This window comes from Centruroides sculpturatus, unplaced genomic scaffold (assembly GCF_000671375.1).
Source record: "Centruroides sculpturatus isolate CEXI.00-Female unplaced genomic scaffold, Cexi_2.0 scaffold1696, whole genome shotgun sequence".
Lineage (NCBI taxonomy): Eukaryota > Metazoa > Arthropoda > Arachnida > Scorpiones > Buthidae > Centruroides > Centruroides sculpturatus.
Window position 1 is genome coordinate 111,738 of NW_019385819.1, and position 22,454 is coordinate 134,191.

At 32.5% G+C, this 22,454-nt stretch overlaps 3 protein-coding genes and 1 pseudogene across 3 annotated transcripts; 1 reads left to right on the forward strand and 3 right to left on the reverse strand.

Annotated features, from left to right (window-relative positions):
* Nucleotides 1-5: 5 nt before the first annotated feature.
* LOC111642318 (exonuclease 3'-5' domain-containing protein 2-like) lies at nucleotides 6-12,097 on the reverse strand. The gene is made up of 8 exons (XM_023388650.1): nucleotides 11,997-12,097; nucleotides 11,640-11,773; nucleotides 10,722-10,916; nucleotides 3,637-3,805; nucleotides 3,397-3,562; nucleotides 2,256-2,453; nucleotides 2,053-2,184; nucleotides 6-386 (listed from the first exon to the last, which is right to left on the reverse strand). The coding sequence occupies exons 1-8, from the start codon at nucleotides 12,049-12,051 to the stop codon at nucleotides 122-124; spliced, it is 1,314 nt and encodes a 437-aa protein (XP_023244418.1). The 5' UTR covers nucleotides 12,052-12,097; the 3' UTR covers nucleotides 6-121.
* Nucleotides 12,098-12,228: 131 nt separating this feature from the next.
* Nucleotides 12,229-13,995, forward strand: LOC111642319 (G-protein coupled receptor moody-like). The gene is made up of 2 exons (XM_023388651.1): nucleotides 12,229-13,242; nucleotides 13,320-13,995. Exons 1-2 carry the CDS (start codon nucleotides 12,451-12,453, stop codon nucleotides 13,620-13,622), a joined length of 1,095 nt encoding a protein of 364 aa, XP_023244419.1. The 5' UTR covers nucleotides 12,229-12,450; the 3' UTR covers nucleotides 13,623-13,995.
* Nucleotides 13,996-18,142: 4,147 nt separating this feature from the next.
* LOC111642326 lies at nucleotides 18,143-19,318 on the reverse strand (annotated as a pseudogene).
* A 1,758-nt stretch (nucleotides 19,319-21,076) lies between these two features.
* Nucleotides 21,077-22,189, reverse strand: LOC111642327 (G-protein coupled receptor moody-like). The gene has a single exon (XM_023388660.1). It carries the CDS (start codon nucleotides 22,182-22,184, stop codon nucleotides 21,120-21,122), a length of 1,065 nt encoding a protein of 354 aa, XP_023244428.1. The 5' UTR covers nucleotides 22,185-22,189; the 3' UTR covers nucleotides 21,077-21,119.
* Between the last annotated feature and the right edge of the window lie 265 nt (nucleotides 22,190-22,454).

A 22,454-nucleotide genomic window follows, 5' to 3' on the forward strand; every position in this document is an offset into this window, starting at 1 on the left:
ATATATTTTTTTTAAATGATTTTATTTTAATGCCGAATCGTTTTAATACAAAATAAATTATATGTAAAAAACAAAATTTGTACAACTTAAAATATTATAGTTTTTTGATGAGGATAAACAGTCATTCATCACCATCATGGATGCCATCGATATCATCTTGCGATATACCAAGAACGGATAAGTCAAAGTCAACATTTCCTTTCTTAACTTGAAGTAAAAGTCGTTGATGATTGTGATCCACAGACCACATTTGTGGAAGATATTCAGGTTTCATTGTGTCCAGAAAGTGTTTTCTCCACCTACTTTCGAAAGCTATTAAACCCCCGTTCTTCGACACGTGTTCAACCACTTTTTGACCATGTGGTATATAATTCTGATTCTCAACCCTAAAATCGATAAAAATATATTGTAAATATCTCTTAAAATATTAGAAAAAGTCTATCCATTAATAAAAAATAATAAAATGAGAGAAATAAAAGATAAAATATCTATATATCACAAGCGAGAAATATCCTTGCTAACATAGACAGTTCTCGTCAATATAAACAAGATATAATAACGACATTTTTAATAGCGATTGATAAGTAAAAGTGATGCTTTTACCTTCGCTACAATTCACAACAAGCTTTTACCTTCTCAATCGAATTATCCACAAAAGATTTTTGTGGATAATCCGTCCGATATATCGGGACCCGTTCCTTTCCACCCAGCCACTTTATTGGGTCTGAAAAAAAACCTCTTAGTGCCCGTAGGAAAAAAAAATAGTGATTGATTATTTAAATTTTTCTGCAAATAATTTTATCTTTAAATAATTCCGTAAGCAAGAAAGCAATAATAAATCGCCATAAAATAAAAACAATGAACTTCCGTAAAGAAAACCATATCTTCAACCAATTAGAGTTAAGAAAACCATTTATCTAGCCAATCAGAGTTAGTGAGAGATAATTTAAATTATAAAAGTCTGTTTATACTTAAAGTTTAATACAATAAGACCTGCTTAACGCTGATTCGATATAACGCGGTCTACTCGAAGCCTAAAAATGCTCAAAATTTAGGCCGATTCAAATTATCGCGGCATTTCATTGATTCGTATATAGTATGATTATTTACGAACACGAACCAATCAGCAAAAGGTGGAAATTCTTCGAAGTGCTGTACTTTCCTTAAATCTATGTTTGTTTTGTGTAATTTTGGAAAAAATATAACATCATAGATGCCATACCAAATATTGACTTGGCATGGCAAGAATTAACTGATAAATGCATGAACGGAGCGTGGAAGAATTTATGGCTGAAGGTATCCAAGAATCTCAACGAGAAGAACCTACCGCTGTATCGTTAGATTGACAATTTGGTCAACTTAATTGATACAGCAGATGTAGACGAGAAGGATATTGAGAAGTTACCGCAGGTTTCTGGTGAGAGCCCTACCAACGACAACCTTCACAAACTGGCAGAAAAAGGAATTCATGTAGAACTGGAAAATAGTGATTCTGAAAACGAAGAACCCAAAGAATTTCTCTACAGATTTCCTTAATAAAAGTTTGGTAACGATAACCGAAATCGTTGATCAAACTGTAGCGAATGATCCAGATTTTGAAAGGAGTGCAAAAGCAAGACGAGCGTTTTGGATGCGATCTTCTGTTACAGACATTTGCTTAAAAAAAGAAAAAAGCGACAAGTGAAACTTTACGACTTTATTGCAAAAAAAAAAAAAAAAACAAGAATTTCAGAAAAGTCAGGACCTTCATCACAAAAAATTAACTTTACATTTCTGCGTGCATATGTTTATGTGTTATTTAACACATATTATGATGCAAATTAATATAAAAATAACTTAAAATTAAAGTAAAATCTCTTTATTTTTGGTCGGTCGAGTGTTCCCTTTTCCCTATTTACTCTATTTAAAATGGCCTCGTTTAACGTTGTTTCGTTTAGCGCTTTGTCGTCTAGGAACGTTAAACGGGTTCTTACTGTATTTAAATTTTTAATATTCGAAGAGAAAATTCACATTTTATCGCAAAATTATATATCAAATGAAAATTAAATTTACTTAGTATTCATATTCGCTGCTTCTTCTAAAATTTCGGGGGTGATTTCTTCCAACTCATAAAAAGTTTTGACCAAGCTCTCTAGCTCTATTTTTCGATTATTCGGGAGATTAGCTCCACTCCTGACCAATGCTCTATCAAAAATACATATAATCTTACTAATTCAATTTAAAAAATTAAATCATTGATAAACAGAAGAACTCACTTTGCAGCAGAATGAACCTTTAAACGAATTGGATCTGTTTGGAGTCTGATGTTATCTTGAGAACCCAGGGGAGCATCACATTCTTTTACAAGTTGTCTACGTAACTCTAGATCGTAAGCGTTACTTCTTTTATGGCAACTAACACATAGTAACAAGATGTCGTGAGACAAGTGATCTTTCATCAGATTTGGAAAATATCTGGAAAGAAAACATTATTTCATAAAATTTAATGATCATAATAGAGCTATAGGGTGATTTGTACAGAACAAAACACAAATATTTGATATAAGCAAGAGTGATGGACCAAGGTTCTTATTTCAGGAATCATTTGATTCATGATGTACTTGTATCTGGAGTGGCATTTGATGCATTCATTTTTCTGACAAAATTACAAATTCTATGTTTTGTGGAACGGTTGGATGATATGGAACTGACAAGAGATTATGTCCAGAAAAATATAGTATGATCTTGTTTTATGTGGGATTGTATGTGCATAAAATAAAATTCCTTATAAATTTATGTTCCACTGATTACCCAGACAATTATATAACTATCAACTATAATGAATAGCATTTTAGTCCAATATTTCTAAATATGTAGAGCATAGTTTATTAAGTAGTTTGTTGGTCAAGTGCAAACCTATGACCAACTATCAGTGTTTAATGGTTTTATTCATTCAGCCACTGATGGGATCATCAGCAGCTGAAGAAGCACGGTTTGCTGACTTCAAAATTAGCATATTTTTCAAGAAAAGCATGTGTTAAGGGGTTAAACAATTTTTAGAATGTCCAGTCAACAAAAAGAAAACAGTCTGTTGATTTCTTTTGTGAAGTTTTTCTTTAGAAATGAGTACATTGTAATAAGCCTGCACACTTAATGCATTGAAAGAAAACATCATAAGTAGAATCAGATAAACTGACAGGTGGATGCTAAGACATTCTCCTAAAAACATACAACAATATGTCTGATGCAAAATGGAGGACACTTCCACTTCATACAAGATCTCTTTTGGCACTTTCAGTATATAATAAGATAGAAGTGAACTCAAAGTTTTTACTTCCAGTCTATCATTTCTTGATTTATGGCTAAATATTTGGGTTTTGTTTTGTACGAATAATTCTGTATAAAAGTTATATCTTACTTTCTGTATTCATGAGGCACTATATTCTTTTTAATAAAAGAATTTGATTTTCCACAAACTACACAACAATTTTCTTTTTCGTGAGTGTAATAAACATTATCCAATATAGGTCTTCCGGCAGGTTCAAAGTTGAGACGAACAATTAAAGGGTCATCCTGTATTTTAACTTTTAAACAAAGTATGATTTAGTATAAAACTGTTTACTGTTTTCTATAATAATGTAAATAGAAAGGAACGTACTTGCCAAATTTTTACTCAAGTACCAATTGATTTTTTTGGTATTACATACACAAAGAGGCTCACCATCAGGTGCTTGCAATTGACAATTATGATAAAATGGTTTGTTGCGTGTGGAATAGCCTTTACTTTCATCAAATTTTCTCACTAATCCATCCTTACTTTGAGATGTCTGAAATTAAAATATTTAAAAAAAGAATAAAGAATATAGCACTGAATATAATACAGTATTTTTAAATTATAATATATAAATAACAACACGTGCCAGATACTAATAACGAAAGATATGTCTCTGAAATGCCAATAGACAGTTGTGGGCCTTATCTTTTGTTTTCAAAATATAGTATATTTACTAGAAAAACTGAATTTTAAACTATTAATATTCAATGTTAAAAGAATTTTCAATGAAAATCAAACCTTGACGTTAATAATTGATTTTTTAAATCCTCTTTTTTTCCTCAAAAAGTACAAAATAATATAGCTTAAAGATCAGCAAGATCTTTGTTTCATTAAATTTGTTGAATAAATTTAATTTTTGTATCTCTACAATCCAACAATTCTTTACTTTCTTCCTCCTACATAGGTTGGCTAGATGAATAAGATGTTGGTCATAGCTGTAGGCATCCAAGTTTGAATTCAAACTGCACACCAAAATTTACCAAGGAAAACATAGATCACAGTACAGTATTGTTGTTCATCCTTTATTCATCTTGATTGATCCAATTGTGAATCAATGCCAGTAATGGAAAAACAATTGGACATAAAGCTGTAATATGGTGATAACTTATATTAACAAATCGATCATTCTGTATAGAATATGAGAGAATTTAGAGTTCAATTTTTCATTAATATGCAATTTTGAAGTATTTGAAACATTATTTAAGTAATTTTGAGTTTATGCCTGTATCTCTTAATTTTATAGAATTGAAGACTAACTGTAAACCTATTATAATTGAGATAATCCACAAATAACCTCTAAGTTTTCTTTAGTTTGTATAGAAGTACATATAGTGTCTTCCAAAAAGAATTCTACCATTTCAAATTATTGTAATTATAGAATATTAATTATTCTCTGAGAATATCATAATGTACCTTAAAACATTGGAAAACCATCCAGGTTTTTACATTTGCCCATTTAAATTTCTCAATGTGTGCACCTCATGTCACATGGTGTATGTCTGACCAATACTCAAATTCTTCCTACACTCTCTATGACATGACATATCTGTCATCATTCTTCCCAAGACAGTCGCAATTCTTCAGCTCCCATAGGTTACTTGTGTTGCACAATGATGTGATTTTGACTTTGCAAGCTGCAGAACACAAAGTGCCTTCTCCAATATGAAGTTGCCATTTTCATTTATGGCGTATCCTAGAGATAGGTAACAACAAGACGTTTGAATGCACATGGGAGACAAAACTTGGATAGTTATTCTATTAATTGATATACCATACATGTACTATAGATTACATACTTCTTGGATAATAACCAACATAATTACAAAAATTTAAAATGGTAGCATTCATCTTGGAAGACTCCATATTTCAGTGAAGCAGTATCAGTAATCACTCAATCAGTAAAATTAACTGATTTATATAATGATTTATTTCAGGGTAGTTGCAAAAGCACTATAAAATATTATATTACATCTAAATTTAGATTGGACCACATTGTGTTGCAGTAGAATTTATTACAGAAAAAGCTGAAGCAGAATTTATAGTTTCAAATAAGTTTAATATATCCATATCTGCATACATTTGTATGCAGAACAATTCAATCCATCACTGACAATAACTAAATTTATTAATATATATCCTATAAAATTAATCTCTGAATGAAACTGTAAGGCAAGGGAAAAACTAAATAATTGCTTTTGTGTAAAATAAATTAAATAAGGATAGAGTTATTCAGCTAAATTAATCAATGCACCTTTAACAGAGGATAAGGTTAAAAAATGCTAACATTTTCATCTTCAGGTAGATAGTTGAAAATGCAATGCCAGTGTCATTAAGAAAAAAAGGGATGGTGATAATTCTTTCTTACTGTCACTAGCATTGCACTTTCAACTGTCTATGCCTGAAGACAGCTCATTAACCAAGTTGAAAATGCTAACAGAGTGTTCTTTAAACTTCACCCAAACGATACGTTGATTAATTCAACCCAATAAATTGAATAATGATGAATGAGAATAAATTAAAACATAAATCATTCTGAAGCAAAATCTAGAGACTAAATTATTATTTTTAAACTTTAAAATCTAAAAAAATTTATTTTTAAATTAAGTCATTTGTTATTCTCATAGTAATTTTCATAATTCCTTCTCATAATGATTCAAATGTACTACATAACATTTTTGTATATGAAAGTACAAATCGTTGATTAGAAACTACATAAAACGAATCATTCTAACATTGTTTGAGGAAAGAATCTCAATGTCATCCGGACTCTCATAATTTATTGTACCAATACGCAAGTTTTAAAAGTCTCATTTCTGTAGATGAAAATCTCTTCTTGTAATCATACTCCTCTATATAGATTCTAATTTTAGGATTGTAGAAGATTCTAAACAATTCTGGAGATATGAAGAGAAAGCACAAATAGCTTGAAAATGCTAAATCAGATACTATGGGCAGTGTTATGACTATATAGAAGAAGCATTGTTCCCAATATTGGCAGGGAAAAGTATTGACTTTTGAAGGGATGCATATATACTTCATCTAGTATAATGTTACAATATAACAGACTCTGTCCTATGGCATTAAAGCCAACATTTTATTCAAAATTGCAAGTATTTTTGATTGAATCAATCTGAAATTGTAAGTTATTAGAATCAAATAGAACAAGATTCCCAAACTATGAATATTATATATTTAAAACTTCAGAATATTATTAAAAAATTGAAACACTTTTTTATAATCTTCTGTAGTTTTAAATATATAATATTCATAGTTTGGGAATCTTGTTTGATTCAATTCAATTATATTTGAATCAGTCTGATGAGGATAGTTTTAAGCTATCAAAAGTACTTGCAATTTTGAATAAAATGTTGGTTTTAATGCCATAAGACAAAGTCTATTATATCATAACATTGTACTAGATTATTTGGGGTGTAAGGTGCAATTAATTTTCTTACATACTTTATTATAGATATATTCAGCATTTCTCTAACTCAAACGCAAGGCATTCCCGGTGTGCCTGCGAGGGATGCTTCCGAAGGTAGAAAAATCCTTCTTAGCTAAGTTAATCAGGAATAAACACAAGTGCCTCGTGGAAATGGAACTACAAACATATCAGACGCATCTGCAATTCTGTAAAGCGTGTGACCCTGCTACGCTATACATCAAATTAGGAAAAATACAGAGCATAGCATCTAATTCTACGCAGGTGATAAGAAAGAAATTAAGTAAAAACTTCAATGGTTAATGAGCTCGTCGCGCATACAAAGAAGGCTGGTAATAACCACTCCGTATTATAATTATACGGAAGAGGACGTGCCCGTCGAAGTGCATGGCATACTACAAAAGGGACCCAAATATATTTCCCCTCCTAATAATACCGATCTTAACCAGTTAGTCCCAGCAGCATTAGCAGCATTGAAGTCCTGCCAGGTAGCAGCCATGTACCCACAAATGGAGTTAGAAATCGTCACAAAGCTTGCGGTGGCGAAGCAAGTGTCCAGCGCGCCTAAGTACCACATAAACCACCAAGCAGTAAAGCAATTCCTAGTTACGAATAACTTGAGGCTTCTGGTTTCTGATAAGGATAAACGATTCGTTCTGTGCAAGGAGGACGATTTCATCTTTAGAGCCAATGAGTTCCTATCGCAATCACAATCACAGATGATAAATGATGATCCAACACCAACAGTACTGCGAAGGACAAAGAAAATAATAGCTTTACCAGGAGTAGCTTCGATTCTAACTGGCTGCCTTGATCCTCCCACCAACGTAGCATGCCCTAGGCTATTCTTTCAACCAAAAACGCACAAAGCAAACTGGCCGTTACGCCCACTAGTAAACAAGAGATCGCATCCTACATATTTCCTTGAAAAGGCGCTCGCAAAGTTTTTACATGAACTTCTTCCGGAATCACCATATGTTACCCCGTCGTCTATAGCTGCCAAGTCCACCATTGCTTCCAGCATGAGGGGTATGCATGAAGATTCCTATACTTTCTACAAGTTGGATGTGGTGTCCTTATATCCATCGGTATCTGTTTTTGAAGCCATAATGCTTGCTAACTCCTTGATCATCAAAAAGGGATTCAACATACAACAAGTGCTAGACATACGTAATGCGCTGACATTCATCACCGAGCACAATTATTTCTTTTTTAACAAGAGCATCTACTTGCAGAAACGAGGAGTTCCTATGGGCTCCCCACTATCCGCAGTCTTGGCCGAGCTCATTATGAGAGAAGTCGAGCATAGAATTTTCGACTCCCCTCTTACCATCAGTTATCCGTCGCTATACTTACGTTATGTCAACGATATCCTAATAATATGGGAGAATACAGAGGAAGAGTTTGTCAAATTTGTGCAGCAACTTTCAAGCATATACCCTACAATCAGTTTTACTTGGGAGAGGGAGCATGAGGATTCAATAGCGTTCCTGGATCTGTGTATACAAAAGTCAGTTGAGGGGCCGCAATTTGCTGTTCACCACAAATCAGACCTGTTACCGTATATTATCCCGGAAGATGCTTTCCAACTGTCGCAGTACATCAATGCCTCCATTGCTGCACTTGTTAGAAGAGCATTACTGCTTCCATCGACACAGCTAGCAACAAAAATGGAATTAGACATCATTAGAGTGGCGGTATCTCTTGCAGGATTTACATATGGCAAATATGAGCATGTGCTCCGTAAAGTAAAAGAGGCCCTATACCCATGTACCAGGCTGTACAGAAAGGAAAAAGCATCTGTGATCCAATCATCATTGCCGTATCTTGGACCAATCTCTATACGCGTCAGCCACATATTTCGACGACATAATTTCATACTACCCATAACCCCCCTACCAAACCTGCGCAGATGTATCTGCAACGACCGGGACAGGCTAACCACTTTAGAAAAGTCAGGGGTTTACAAGATNACATTTTACACTTAAAATTATGCATTATTGATGATATTTTCTATTTTGTTACTTAATTAATATTCAGTGACTCCAGTTTACCAGGGTTTTAAAAATTTTATATTATAAACATTTGGATTGAGGAACCATTACAAACGTATTGGGTCGCAGGAGCAAAAAGTTTGAGAAATGCAGAATATATTAATAATAAATAATTAGTTGTGATTATCCATTGTTCTTAGAGTAACTTTTATTGAAAAGCTTCTAGGATCAGTGATAAGAATTAAAGGAATGAGAATTGTTATGTCATGTCCCCAAGGAATAGGTTCTGTCTTTGTTCATGCATAGTGCTGGCATTTTTAATATGAGCACACTCTTTACTTTGTGAGTTACTGTAGATCATTTAGATTGATGCATCATTCCCCATTCTTTAACTGTGTCAATAAATAATACCTTCAAAGTCTTCAATACACCTGATAGTATAAAACAAATCTAATACAGTCAACTCACCTTAAAATAAACACCAATAAAGTGAATTTTGCCATTGTCACAATGTTATTTTTGTCCACTTTATTGCATAAAGTGAACAAAAATTTTGCAAGAATTTATTAAACTGAACTGTAAATTAACTTCACATTCCCGAAGAAATAACCCTATTTCCAATAATGATTTTATTATTCATGTCAAAAAGTGTAAAAAGCAAAATGGTATGGTAATAAATGTTCTATTTTGAGTAGAACAATTTTCTTCTCCTAGTAAGCAAAGACAAGTACAACCCCTGACTGTAGAGTAATTCAAACATCTGGTTTTAGCAGATCATTCTACTGTACTCAGAAAATAAGAATCAAAGTTTAAGGATGCCCATCCCTTTATATTCAGATGATGTGCCATGGAACACCAGCTGAAAATCACTGATATAAAGATGTTGCTGTGAGCACACTGGTGTGCTGCAAAAATTTCTGAAGGTTATTAGATAAATTATTTTCGAAAGGAGCCCAAAGAACAGTAAGTGTATATGTCAAAAGTAAAACCTCTTTAAATTGATTATACAAGTTTTTCATTGTTATAATAAATAAACGTATATTTAAATAAAAAATGTATCCATAATTGTCCATATTTAGTACAAATTATTTTAACAGAAATAGTGGGACATTGGGCAGGTTTCTAAAGGCAATTATCATGTCATTTTTAAATGCAAATCAAGACTATGTTAATTAAGTTCATAAGAAAAGCTTCTTGTGTAAATGAAAATTATTAATTTAATAACTATTGTAACCTGCTGCTATTTTAAAGAACAATAATAAAGTTTTATTTAATTCACAAAAAATATAGACAAAAAAAATTGGGTTAAGTGGCAAGTAATATGGCAATAAAGTTGTGTTTACAAACACAACTTTAGATCATGTGATTTTTTCTACAGAAATTTAATTATAGGTTCAACTGTATGAGATAAAAACGATTGAAAAACACTGCTTTATATGAATGTAGTCCGATGCAAACACATACTAGTTTGCTTATTAAGGGTGCATATAGTGATGCCAAGTTTGGGTCTTTTTTCTTTTAGCACCAAAAAATATTTTCTACTTTTTCAATCAATCTTCATCAGAAAAACATCACAGATTTCTTTTAGCTTTGGTTTGTTTAACAACTCTGACATACTGCTCCACACTTAAATGGCAAATACCGTCTTCTCTTCATTTTATTTGATTTGAAAATCATCTAGTAGATCATTAATTCAAAATATACTTCAGAGGATTTATCATCTAAGCCTTAACTTCATAAATTACACATCCTTGATTTTGACCCTGAAAATTGTTAATATGAATTTTCATTACAGCAAACTAACTACTGTTCTCATAGTGATTCGTATTAACGCGAGTTGACTGTATTGGTGTTTAGCTACAATGTATAGGTGCAAACAAATCAAAATTGCAATTCAGAATTAATTTATTTTAACCATCCAAACATTAATATAAACAAATTTTTAACAAAGTTAAAATTAAATAATGACTAACCATTGAAGAAGGTTTACTTTTATTTTTATATGGTAGATCAATAATATCAGAACAAATAAAGAGAGCCTCTTCATATAACATATCTGCTTCTGTCTTTGAACTTGAATGTTGTGGTAGGTTTTTTGACAACTTCCACCTCATTATCTCTTCAAATATTCGTGCAGAAACTATAGCATCTTGTGCAGCATATTTTACCTAGTTTATAAATACATAATTATATATACTACATTAAATTTTTTAGTTATATTATAATCAACAATATAAGAAAGAGTTCAATTTTACGAGCTCTATGNAAGATGTTCTACTGAGCTCGCTAAAAAAGTTCTCGAGCAAGGCTACAACCCGTTATGGTCCAGAACGGAAATAATTAAATGCTGCAACAATCAAAGGCTTGTGTTTATCTGGGAAGTGCTTCTCACGGCTACTTCAGAAGCGTGCAATGTTCCCACCCTCGATCTACCCGGGGTGTGGACTGCCTTATATCGGCGCCTAAAAAGCGAAACGCGCCTAACATCATATCGCCAATGCGGTAGCATTTCCACGCATGTGCCGCTAACATCGTAAAATATAAAAATTCGAACATATCAAAAATTATTTGCATGTTCTTAACGGAATTTCCGGATGCCTGTTTGAACTTAAATATTTTGTTTCTTTGGAACATCCTGCACGTTTGGCTTGTTAAAATTTGTTCTTTTCACCTGAAGACGGCGATTATACATTCGTCGAAAGTACTCGTGTTAATACTAAAGGAACTTTATTAACGCTGAACTCAGTGAATTTGTATCTATAAGTTATACAACATTGGCATGAGTTTTTAAATTTATTTTTATTTCTCTAACTATGGATTGCATTAAAATTTTAATGGGTTCATTAAGTTTATAAAAAAAAATAATTTGTAATATTTTTCAAAGTAAAATAGAGTCCTGAANGTGTAATGCATGCTGAAGTAAATTCATCTTCAATCTTTTCCCAATCTTCTAAGCAACTACAGATATAAATTTTATGATGCAAACCCTTTTTCCTTCTAAAAAATTTATATAGCAAGACAACACCTGTAATTAAATTTGTTATTAAGTCGTATACATTTTTATATTTTCTAAGCCATAATTATACTTTAATAACACAAAACAGGCATTATGTTAAGTGAGTATTGAGTCGCTAGCAAGAAATGCAAATGTGTTAGAAGTAAATTTTCATGAAAATAGACTCAAAATTACTTTTATAAAACAAAAAAATATGGAAAAGTTTATTAATTTTAACGATAATAAATCAAACCTATAACAGCTGTAGCTGTACTAAGAGAAAAGGCGAGTTTCTTCCAAGAAAACATAAACACGTGCTTTTCTAACCACGTTTTCAAACAAACAAACACCCCCTCGCGGATAAAAACATTTATACATTTATTAATTCAGATAATAAAATATTTAAATTTAAAAAATATTTTAAATATTTGTAAGAAAGTTTTATAAATTTGTCAGTTTTCGGACAAATGATTCATAAAGGTCATAAATTGCTGAAACTAAGCACAGGAAACATCCATCCTGTGTAGATTGCTAGACAGTTGATAAAATGTGTAGATCTGGGAGGATGCAACCTCATAAAAGGAAGTCGAACAAGTCAATGTTTCGGAAGATCACAGCTTTTTTCCGGAAAAACATTGGTTTAGATGTAGTCCGAGAGAAAATAAAATAGTTAAATGTTCACAGATAAATTGTAGCAACGAGCTGAAATGATGTCTAACTCGAGTTCTAACGCTACGATTCCGAAGATATGTAACCTGTCTGTTATGCTGTATGCTACAGCGGTTTTTACTATAATCATCACAATAATTGGAATTATTGGGAATTTGCTGACCATAATTGCGCTTTATAAGCATCCTCGAGTGAGAAAACATACGACATCCGCATTTATTATGAGCTTATCCATTGCAGATTTCTTATTCTGCTCCATTAATCTACCATTTAGTGCTTCAAGATTCATACACCATACTTGGATTCATGGAGATAGTTTGTGTATCGTTTTCCCCTTTTTGCGTTACGTTAACGTTGGCTTATCACTGTTATCCATAGCTGCCATCACTGTAAATCGTTACGTCTTCATCGTTCATCCATCTTGGTATGAGCGCATTTATCAGAAGAAATATATTTTCTCCATGATACTATCACTTTGGGTGTTTTCCATATCGTTGATGTTACCGACACTCTTTGGAAAATGGGGTCGATTCGGCTTCGACGAGAAGATCATGAACTGCTCCATTTTAGAAGTCAAAGGAAAATCTCCTAAAACTTTCTTGTTTATCTTCGGTTTTCTTTTGCCATGTATCGTCATAGTATTCTGCTACATCCGTATCTTCTGGGTGATTGTTAGAAGCAAAACTAGAGTCAGAAAGCACAGTACTTCAGATAGCAACGAACAAGTTAAAAAAGATCCCAAGAAGCAGCAAGATTGGAAAATCACCAAAATGGTTCTAATAATATTCTCTTCGTTTCTCATCTGTTACTTACCTATTACAATTATTAAGGTAAGTTTAAAATTAAGTAATTGTTAAGATAATTTAGCATTTAATCTACTAATTCGTTTCCTAAAATATTATAACAGGTGGCTGATAAAAGAGTGAAGTATCCCGCTTTGCACATCGTGAGTTACATTTTCTTATACATGAGCGCTTGCATCAATCCTCTCATCTATGGTGTGACTAACAAACATTACAGAAAAGCGTACAAAAGCATATTAATCTGGATGAAAGACGGAGTTTTGAGCGTCGGAACCAAGATATCCTCTTATACAAGTCAAGATAGTTCGACTCAAATGGGGACAGTCATGCATACTCTCAATTCAAAATCAGGAATTAACGGTGACGATTTGGTTAACAAAAACAACGAAAAAAATGCCAAAGCATGAAACCTGTGAAGAATGTGTGAAATTTTGGACATTGGACAATAACATAATTCTCTTGTATAATTGCAATTGAATAATTTGTATATTCAGCTCTTGTTTTGCAAGAAAATTGCCAATGAATGCCTTTAGTTATTTACATAACAGTACAAATTCTTGTATATAAGATATATTTTGTACTATTTTAACTTATATAAGTCTACTTTAGTTGAAGCATAGACTTAAGAATGTTAACATTTATATATTTTGTTATTACTTATACAGGCAATCCTTTAAATATGTAATCTTAAGATATGTTAAGTATAACACAAGAAAAATGATCGTAAAGATTAATTATAAATTTATAATGTATAATTTTTAAAATATTTACTAAGTTTAATTACAGGAAATAAATTTAAATGTTAAGAAAAATCGCATTCTTTTGTAATTATAAGGAAGTAAACATTTTACAACCACCTTTCCTTCCCGAGAATTACAGCTACATTTACATTATTTCCCTTTTCTAATGCAAATTGTAGGAAATTTTATGTTATGAATTTAACAAAACTTAGAATATAAATGGAAAAAATATAATTTTTACAAATACATTAATTTTTCAGGGATACCATATTAAAATTATTTAAATGGGTTACATATGATCCATTAAGATATACAAAGTTCGTAAATAAGAAATTATATTTTATATTTTAAATAATTTGTCAGAATTTTTGCAATTTGAAGCTTCTTGTGGCATAAATTTGAAATCCCACCGAGAGCCTACCAATGGCAAATTAGATAAAACCACTGAATACTGATCATGGGTCTGCTCCTCACTAATGGACTAACCATGCAAAGTTTTCCAGGATTTCTTGGCATATTTAGCACCTAAACAGGGGCCAGTTTTCTGAAGAGAGTCTTTTCGGAAGGCCCTCCCAGTAACGACTTTCTTCGGCACAATCTTTCTACACAGTGGCCCCGTCTGAGTGCACCACTATGTAGAAGGATGAATGAATGTAGTAAAATCGAGAAGGAACTGTGTTTAACGGATGTAACAATTTTCGCATCGCGATTCATTAATGTTAATTTATTTGAATTTTCGAGAATTGGTGCCTACTAGTGGCAGAGCGGATAAACCACTAAACACTGGTAGCTAGTCGCCGGTTTGCGCCACTTCAACGAGCTGGCCATGTGGAGTTTTTCGAGTTCTCTTCACGTTAATAACGCCTAAACAGGAGCAGTTCCTCATAAAAAAATTTCCGGGAGATATCCCACTTGGAAGATCGTTCATGTGTCGCGTTACTGTATATGAATAAACCAAACCGAAGATTGAAATTAGAAAATATACATAATAAATTAATTCTAATAGCGGTAGGAGAGCTCCAGGAAGTCTTATAGATGTGATCTTCCCGGATAATTCGGCCACCATCCCTCTCCACCAACCCGTCCCATTGTGGGCCTGGCAGAAACCATAACGAACAGGAAAAAAGCTATATTAATGCTCACAGAACGGAGGAAAAAAATTGCAAATTTAACTTGCTCATTTAAATTGCACAATAATTTAAATATGTAAATTGTTTACGTAATCCATCATTACAAAACGAATCTATTTTTTATAACAAATTTGCAATTTTTTCAACTCTGCTTTTAGTCATTTGCATAATTGAATGGGTTACATAAGCCGTATATTATGCTAAAAATGCCTACAAATGCAATATATATATTGTATATAATATATTATGTATTACATACTAGCAATGTGTGCCCGACGTTCGGGTTTTTGAGGGGGTGCGGAATTGAGAGAGTGTGATAAAACAATGGCCCTAGTAACTAAAACGTCATTTATTGACCTGAGTATTTATAATAATGAAACTGTAAAAAAGAAAAAATTGCTCTGTCTTTCAAAGATAGCAGGACAAAGATAAAAGATCATTCTCGTTCCATTGCATAACTTTAGTAATTCAAATTTCGCAAGACTATTAGTGTGCTCCAACCTACAGCTCTAGGTTATGAGGTGGTTGTGCAGCTAGATCCAAGGAATTTAAAAACTCTACTAGGTACAGTACATTCGGCAACGCATTTGTTTTTAGATGCGAATGTTGCTCTCTGGCATATCCATTTGTGGTTTATGTAGTGTTATCAAATTAGTATCCGGATCTTCAGTGAATTTGCCATTACCGAGACGCAAAAGTTTTTTAGCACACAGCAAACTTCTCTGCAGATTTGTCGCCTAATAGATGAACCCTCATCTAAAGAGAACTTTTTAACGTGATTTCACAGTAATGATAGAAGAGAAGGTGGTATTATGGAACACTGCGGGTATTATGGAACCACGCCATTTCGAACTGATAATAAAGGCGAACTGTAGCGGAATGTGGCTGAACTGAACTAGGCAGACATCCATAGCAAGGGGAAAACCCGTTTTACTTCAGTTAAACGGTTGTCCGTATTTAATATATAAATCGTGTAGTTGTAAGTTCACTGGTGCATGTATTCCGTTCCAGAGACTTAGGGGTACATATTAATCTGTGTGATTTTCACGTTTTTAAAGTTTGGTGCCGACAGGAATTAAGTTAACCCAAGATGGAGATGCGTGAAATATGGACCCCATTGGTGCTTTTAATATGGAACCCAACTCCCCTGGTGTTCAGTATTACCAACAAATTCAAACCATAAAATAATGTTTTTACGTTTTATTTTATTTATGAAAACATTTTTTTAATTTAAATACTATCTTAACAAGAAATAAAATGTAAGATAACAATCGAAATAAGCATTTTTTTCATGAAAAATGTTTATTTCGCTATTTTGTAAGTATACGATTTTTTTTTCATAAAAAAAAATATCGTCTGCTTACAAAATAGCGAAACTGAGCATGCGCGAAGTGACAGTATCGTCTGGTAAAGTAAATAGTCTACAAGTAAGTTCAAACTTTTATGTTTATTTATTTGAAAAATAACAATAAATGTAGCAGTTGTGATAAATGGGCACACTGTTCTTGTGCCAATATTGAAGAAAGCGATAGTTTAACCATTTTAATTTGTCCTTCTTGTAGTCTATAGTCTATAAAAATAAAATCCCCATCTTACCTCATAGGTGGGGTAAGATGGTGCATTTACATATAGACTAATTTTAAAATATTAAATTTTCTTGTTTTTAAAAACGTTTTTCAAAAATTAAATTTTGTGGACTACTAGTCTATATTTTACCAAATGTTGTAGTTGCTGAGAATAAAAACATTAGACTATTTTTCTCATTAAAGTAGTTGCCATCTTATGACTTTTCATTTTTGCGTTAAAATACATTGGAGTAAATGATTTTCGAATTATTTAACATTCTTTGTACTTTCCTATTTGTTTTTGGCTACATTAAAGCATTTTTTGAAAATATACAGTAAGGTTCCATATTACCACCCGATTTTCTCTAAGTTTACTTTCTGCCTCTTTGTACAAAAGCCTTCAAAAACCATACTTATAGTTACACTAACGAAAAATCCAATTAGGAACATTTAGTTTAATAGTTACAAGTACTTTTTGCACAAAAAATGTGGGTGTAGTTATCATATACCTTGTTTACAATTCACTAAAATGTAATTGGGGTTCCATAATACCACCTTCTCCTCTACCTTTAGGCAGACATTTAGCTATTCGGCAGTTGTCGGCAGTCAAACCAACAATCCATTATCAACAATGAAAAAAAACCAACACTTTATTATCAATAATGCAAAAATCAACAATGTATTATCAACAAACCAACAATTAGCATTTATTTATTATTTTTCCAACAGATGGTGTTACATTTAAAGATGCTTAATTTATGTATTACCCTTATATTTTAGGGTAATACATAGCTTAGTGTCGATTCCAGAGTCTAAGTAATACTGATATAAACTTTGGTCCAGATCGATTTAAGAATAAAGAATTGTATAAAGGACAAACCAACAAGAATTGATTTGAACCAACAAGTATCTTTCCCTCATGTGCATTGAAAATTAATTTAAATAACAACGTCATCATCGATGATTGTGTTGTGACGTTTAATGACACCATGCGAATCTCAGCGGCACTAACTTCTGAATTGGCATTCCTGTCGCTGATTGGTCGGGCCTTCGAGTTTCCTTAACATAGGAAGTATAGGAAGTTGACCTTCTTCGGCCTGCTCTGCCGAGTTGCTTGTTCTTAAATCGAGTTATGGTACGGAAACCGGAGCAAATATGGCGTTAAAAATTCTGTTTGTGAAGTGGTTCGAAAACCGAGATTTGACTGTTCGGTTTGGTTCGGAAAATCGTTCAAAGTTTCTCGTGTGGTTTAGATAGTCGTTCAATATTCAATATTAAAATTAGCATCAATCGAAGTCATATTCAATCTTTATTATAATTTGGAAATAATAAATCATGGACAATACAAATAAATTAATAATTATTTCACTAATTTTCGTTTTATAATTGATTACACGTGTTATTGAATTATGCAAAGTAGAAATAACGTTCACAAGATGATGAATTTCCAATAATTTTTATTAAAGAAACACGAAATTGCTTAAATTTAATATACAAACGGGTTAAAATATAGCTCGTTAAACCAATCTATAAGCGAATGACTATTGCTTCGGAATTAATGTTTGTCGTTTTATTACAACTAAAGAAATCTTTGTATGCTTTCCTGTATTCGGTATCCATGATAGCATAAATTATGGGGTTAATACAACCGGTAAGGAAGTAACCAATGCAGTATATAATATTTAAAACAGGTGGAATTTTGTGTATTTTAAAAAATTAACACTTAGCAGTGGAAAGTAACAGAAGAGGAAAGTTAAATAAATCACAATAATTATCTTCAACAGTTTCAAATTACTCGATGATTTCAGCTTTACTTCAATTTCTAATGTTTCTATGTTTACTTGGAAATAGTTCAAGATATTACAAGATGTTTTATCATCTTTCTTAATCGGTTGCTGACCATACCTGAAATTCTTCTGAAATTTTCTGACGATCCAGAATATCTTCGAGTAACAGAAAGCAATTACCAAAGTAGGAAAAGCAAGTATACCGATTGTAATGATGAAAAGAAAATTTCTGAAAGATTTACCATTCACATCAATCATGGTACAGTACATGTGCCTATTTCGGAATTAAATTCGAATTTTATCCAAACACCGAGACCCGTGGGCATCCAAACGAGAAAAACACCAACCAGATGCAGGAGATTATGATAGAAATACTGATCTCAGAGTAGAACTTGGAGTAACTTTTAGGATAGATGATGATGATATATATGTTAATGGTAATGGCGATTATGGTCAAAACAGATACTATAGAGTTGGAGTAACGTATTAACGGATAGATCATGCATAAAAAACTGTAGTACGTCCATGTTCGGTATATGAATATGGAGGTAACTAGTGGAATGGTGAAGACACAATATAATCCATCGGCAGTGCATAGGTTGATGATGAATGCTGTGGTGGCATCCCTCAGTCGACGAATTTTGAGCAGAGCGATGATAGTGATGATGTTTCCTAAGACTCCAATAACAACGAAGAAGATGCAACAAGCAAAGTACAGTAAAGATCCAATAACAACGAAGAAGATGCTGCAAAGTACAGTAACTCAGGAGGATACGTATCGAAAAAAGAGATAACAGTGGTGTTAGTGAAATTATAATTATCACTGGAAGCTTGTTTGTAATTCATGTTGAAGAACAAATGAATGTAATAAAATTTAGAAGGAAATATTTAACGGGTGTAACAACCTTCGTTTTATGATTCATTAATGCTGATTAATTGGAAGTTTCGAAGAGGGAATTTGGAATCCTTCGAAGAATTATTAAATAAAGAAACGATAAATTAACAGTAAGTAAAATAAATATTGTTTGTCTGTCGGTGTGTCTACGCGAATTCGAGCTTAGAAACGAATATTAGCATTCAGTATCAATTTTATTTATTATAATTATACAATGTAGTGAAATATGAAGGTTTGTTTCCAGTTGTTACTAAACGGAAATTACTTATGAGGAAATTTTCTATACACAAATTTGGAAATTTCGGAAAGATGCATCCTGCCAAAAGAATCTCAACTATAAAATTCTAAGTTACAATTTTATATTAAAACAACTGTTAAATTCGTCAAAAATGGCGGATTGTTTTAAGAGAAATTTCAATTCAAAAATTCTACCGATAAAATGCGGTTTGCGCGGAGTTGGTGATGTATAGATACAGTATTAGATTTCAAAAATTATTTAATTACAATTGAAAAATAACATTGTAACAAACAATTTTTTAGTTTGGTTTCAATATGGTTTAATTAATGGGATAAAGTAACGCAACACATGAGTGATTGCAAGACATAGCGGAAGAGATTTCCATTAGCGTAACCGGGGAGGGGTCGGTCCCCCGAGCTCCTTAGCTTCGTAAATAAATTAAGAAAAAAATCAATTAAGTTCAGGGAAAAGATTTGAATGTGGCAAACGTATTTATACGTATGTATACACAATACAATACCTAAGAGTTGATTATTCATCCACAGTCTAGTGAATTTATCCATAGTAGTACAAGGTAAATACAGGTTTGCTGACGTTTTAATTTGGTTTTTCCTCTAATGTAGGTTTTAGTCATTCTATTACATGCAAACTCACCAATACGAAATATGTGACGGTGTGAGCGACAAAAGAGTATCGTATGCATGATGCACGCCTGTTTAATTAAGGACAATTTATGAAGTTTTTTTTGCCGTTCTCAGCACCACATATCCCGTAGTAGTGAGTATTTGAACTGAACTTTCCTTCGTGGATTGGTTCTGTGCATGTTCTGGAATATCAACATGGTAAATTTGGTTAGGTTAGGATTGCAGAATTTTCTTCAAGACATCGTTAAATAGAGCTACTTTAATTATGATTTCCTTTTAAATTTCCGTCCCGTAGGTAACAAGATAGCCTTTATATCAGGCATGAGCTTATAAAGGCTTTCACGAGTTTTGATAGATTCCAATGAGATGACCATTGCTCTCGGAAAGCGAAACCATCGCGCGAAATGGAATCGCTTAGTCGCGGGACAAAAAATCTCGCTCTCTCAGATATCTGACACTGATTTTTATCGCGGTTTGAGGGTTTTTGCTTTATACTGCGCTTGTGCATTAGTTTCTTACTCATTTCTGGTGTTTGAAGTATTCAAACATAACTTCTTCAGCGTTTAGGGGAGAGAAGAAAAACGATTAAAATTTCTTTCGCGAGAGATTTATTAATTCACAAGTCCGTTACCGAGTAATCAGAAATATAGAATAAGCGATTTAAAACTATTCGAAATAAAGGTATTGAACGTCGTCTTCTGACCATTTTAATTTTACACCTTGAAAGAAAAAGAAGAATTCAGGCTATTGTATGGCAATTTTATCGAGAGCGAGAAACTAGAAAGCAAGAAACAAGATAATCTGATACCATTACATTCGCTTTCATCTTTATAAATCTTATTAGAAAGAATTTATCACTCGACTTTTATCAAATATATAGAATATTGTATAAATTATAGATTATTTTATAAGTGACTCATATGTGCTGCTCTATTTCTTCTAGTCTTTTCAGAACAAATGAATAGTTCCTTGTATGCTTTTCTATATTCACTGCTCATGATGACATAAATAATAGGATTAACACAACCGGTAAAAAAGTATCCAATGTATCCTATAATGTTCAAAATAGGTAAACTTTCTTCTTTTCTAAAGATTTTAACTATTATCAAAGGAACGTAACAGAAGATAAAAGCCAAAAATATCACCAGAATTACCTTCAACAGTTTTAAATCTTTCGAAGTTTTCCGGTTTTCCTGAATTTTTGAAGTTTTCTTCTCTGTTCTACAGCAATTTAATTTGCTGCAGATGCTTCTCTCTTCTTCTTTTATTATTTTTCTTCTCGCCTGCAAACTTTTTTCCGATTTTCTGACGACCCAATAAATCCTCGAATAACAGAATGCAAACACCAAAGTGGGTGCACAAAATGCCATAAAAAAAAGAAAGTTTTTGGAAGATTTACCATTCACATTAACCATGGTACAAGTGCCCACTTGGGGATTAAATGCGAATTTTCCCCAAATACCGAGAACTGTGGGCACCAAAAGGAGAAAAGATACCAACCAGATGCAGACAATGCTGATAGAAATGCTAATTTTAGTATAGATCCTAGAGTAAATTTTCGGATGGACGATGATAACGTATCTGTTAATGGTAATGGCCATAATTGTCAAAACAGATACTGTAGCATTAGAGTAACGTATCAACGGATAAATCATGCAGAGATAGTTGTCATATATCCATGTCATGTGTATAAATGTGGAGGTAGCAAGTGGAAGAGTGAAGGCACAGTAAAATCCATCGGCAGCGCATAGATTGATGATGAATGCTGACGTTGCATTCCTCAATCGAGGACTTTTGAGAAGAGCGATAATAGTGATGATATTCCCAGGCACTCCAATAACAACGAAGCAGATGCAACAAGCTGCTGCAAAGTACAGTAACTCAGGAGGATATTTATCGAAGAGATTAATAACGATAGTACTATTACTCAAATTATAATTGTTACTCGAGGAGTCTTGCGAGTAGTTCATGTTAGAAACTTAAATGAAAATGAAAATATATGAGAGGAAATGTGTTTAACGGATGTAGTAACGTTTGCTGAATAATAATGTTACGTGAAAGACATAAAAATTCTGATAAAGGAAGGAAGTTTCAAAACAACGAAAAGATTTATAAAATAAATTAATTTTATTGAAAAGTAAATGATCAAATTAATATTATTAAATTGTTAATTAATTAATTAATCATCCTGTTTGACATCGAACTTAAGGGAAATATAAAAGGTTCGCTTTACGACGGTT

Excerpts from the sequence above, each read along its gene's own strand:
- LOC111642319 (XM_023388651.1), top strand. The coding sequence starts at position 12,451 with ATGATGTCTAACTCGAGTTCTAACGCTACGATTCCGAAGATATGTAAC. Across the intron at positions 13,243-13,319 it reads TACCTATTACAATTATTAAG|GTGGCTGATAAAAGAGTGAA; the intron begins GTAAGTTTAAAA and ends ATATTATAACAG.
- LOC111642327 (XM_023388660.1), bottom strand. The coding sequence starts at position 22,184 with ATGAACTACTCGCAAGACTCCTCGAGTAACAATTATAATTTGAGTAAT.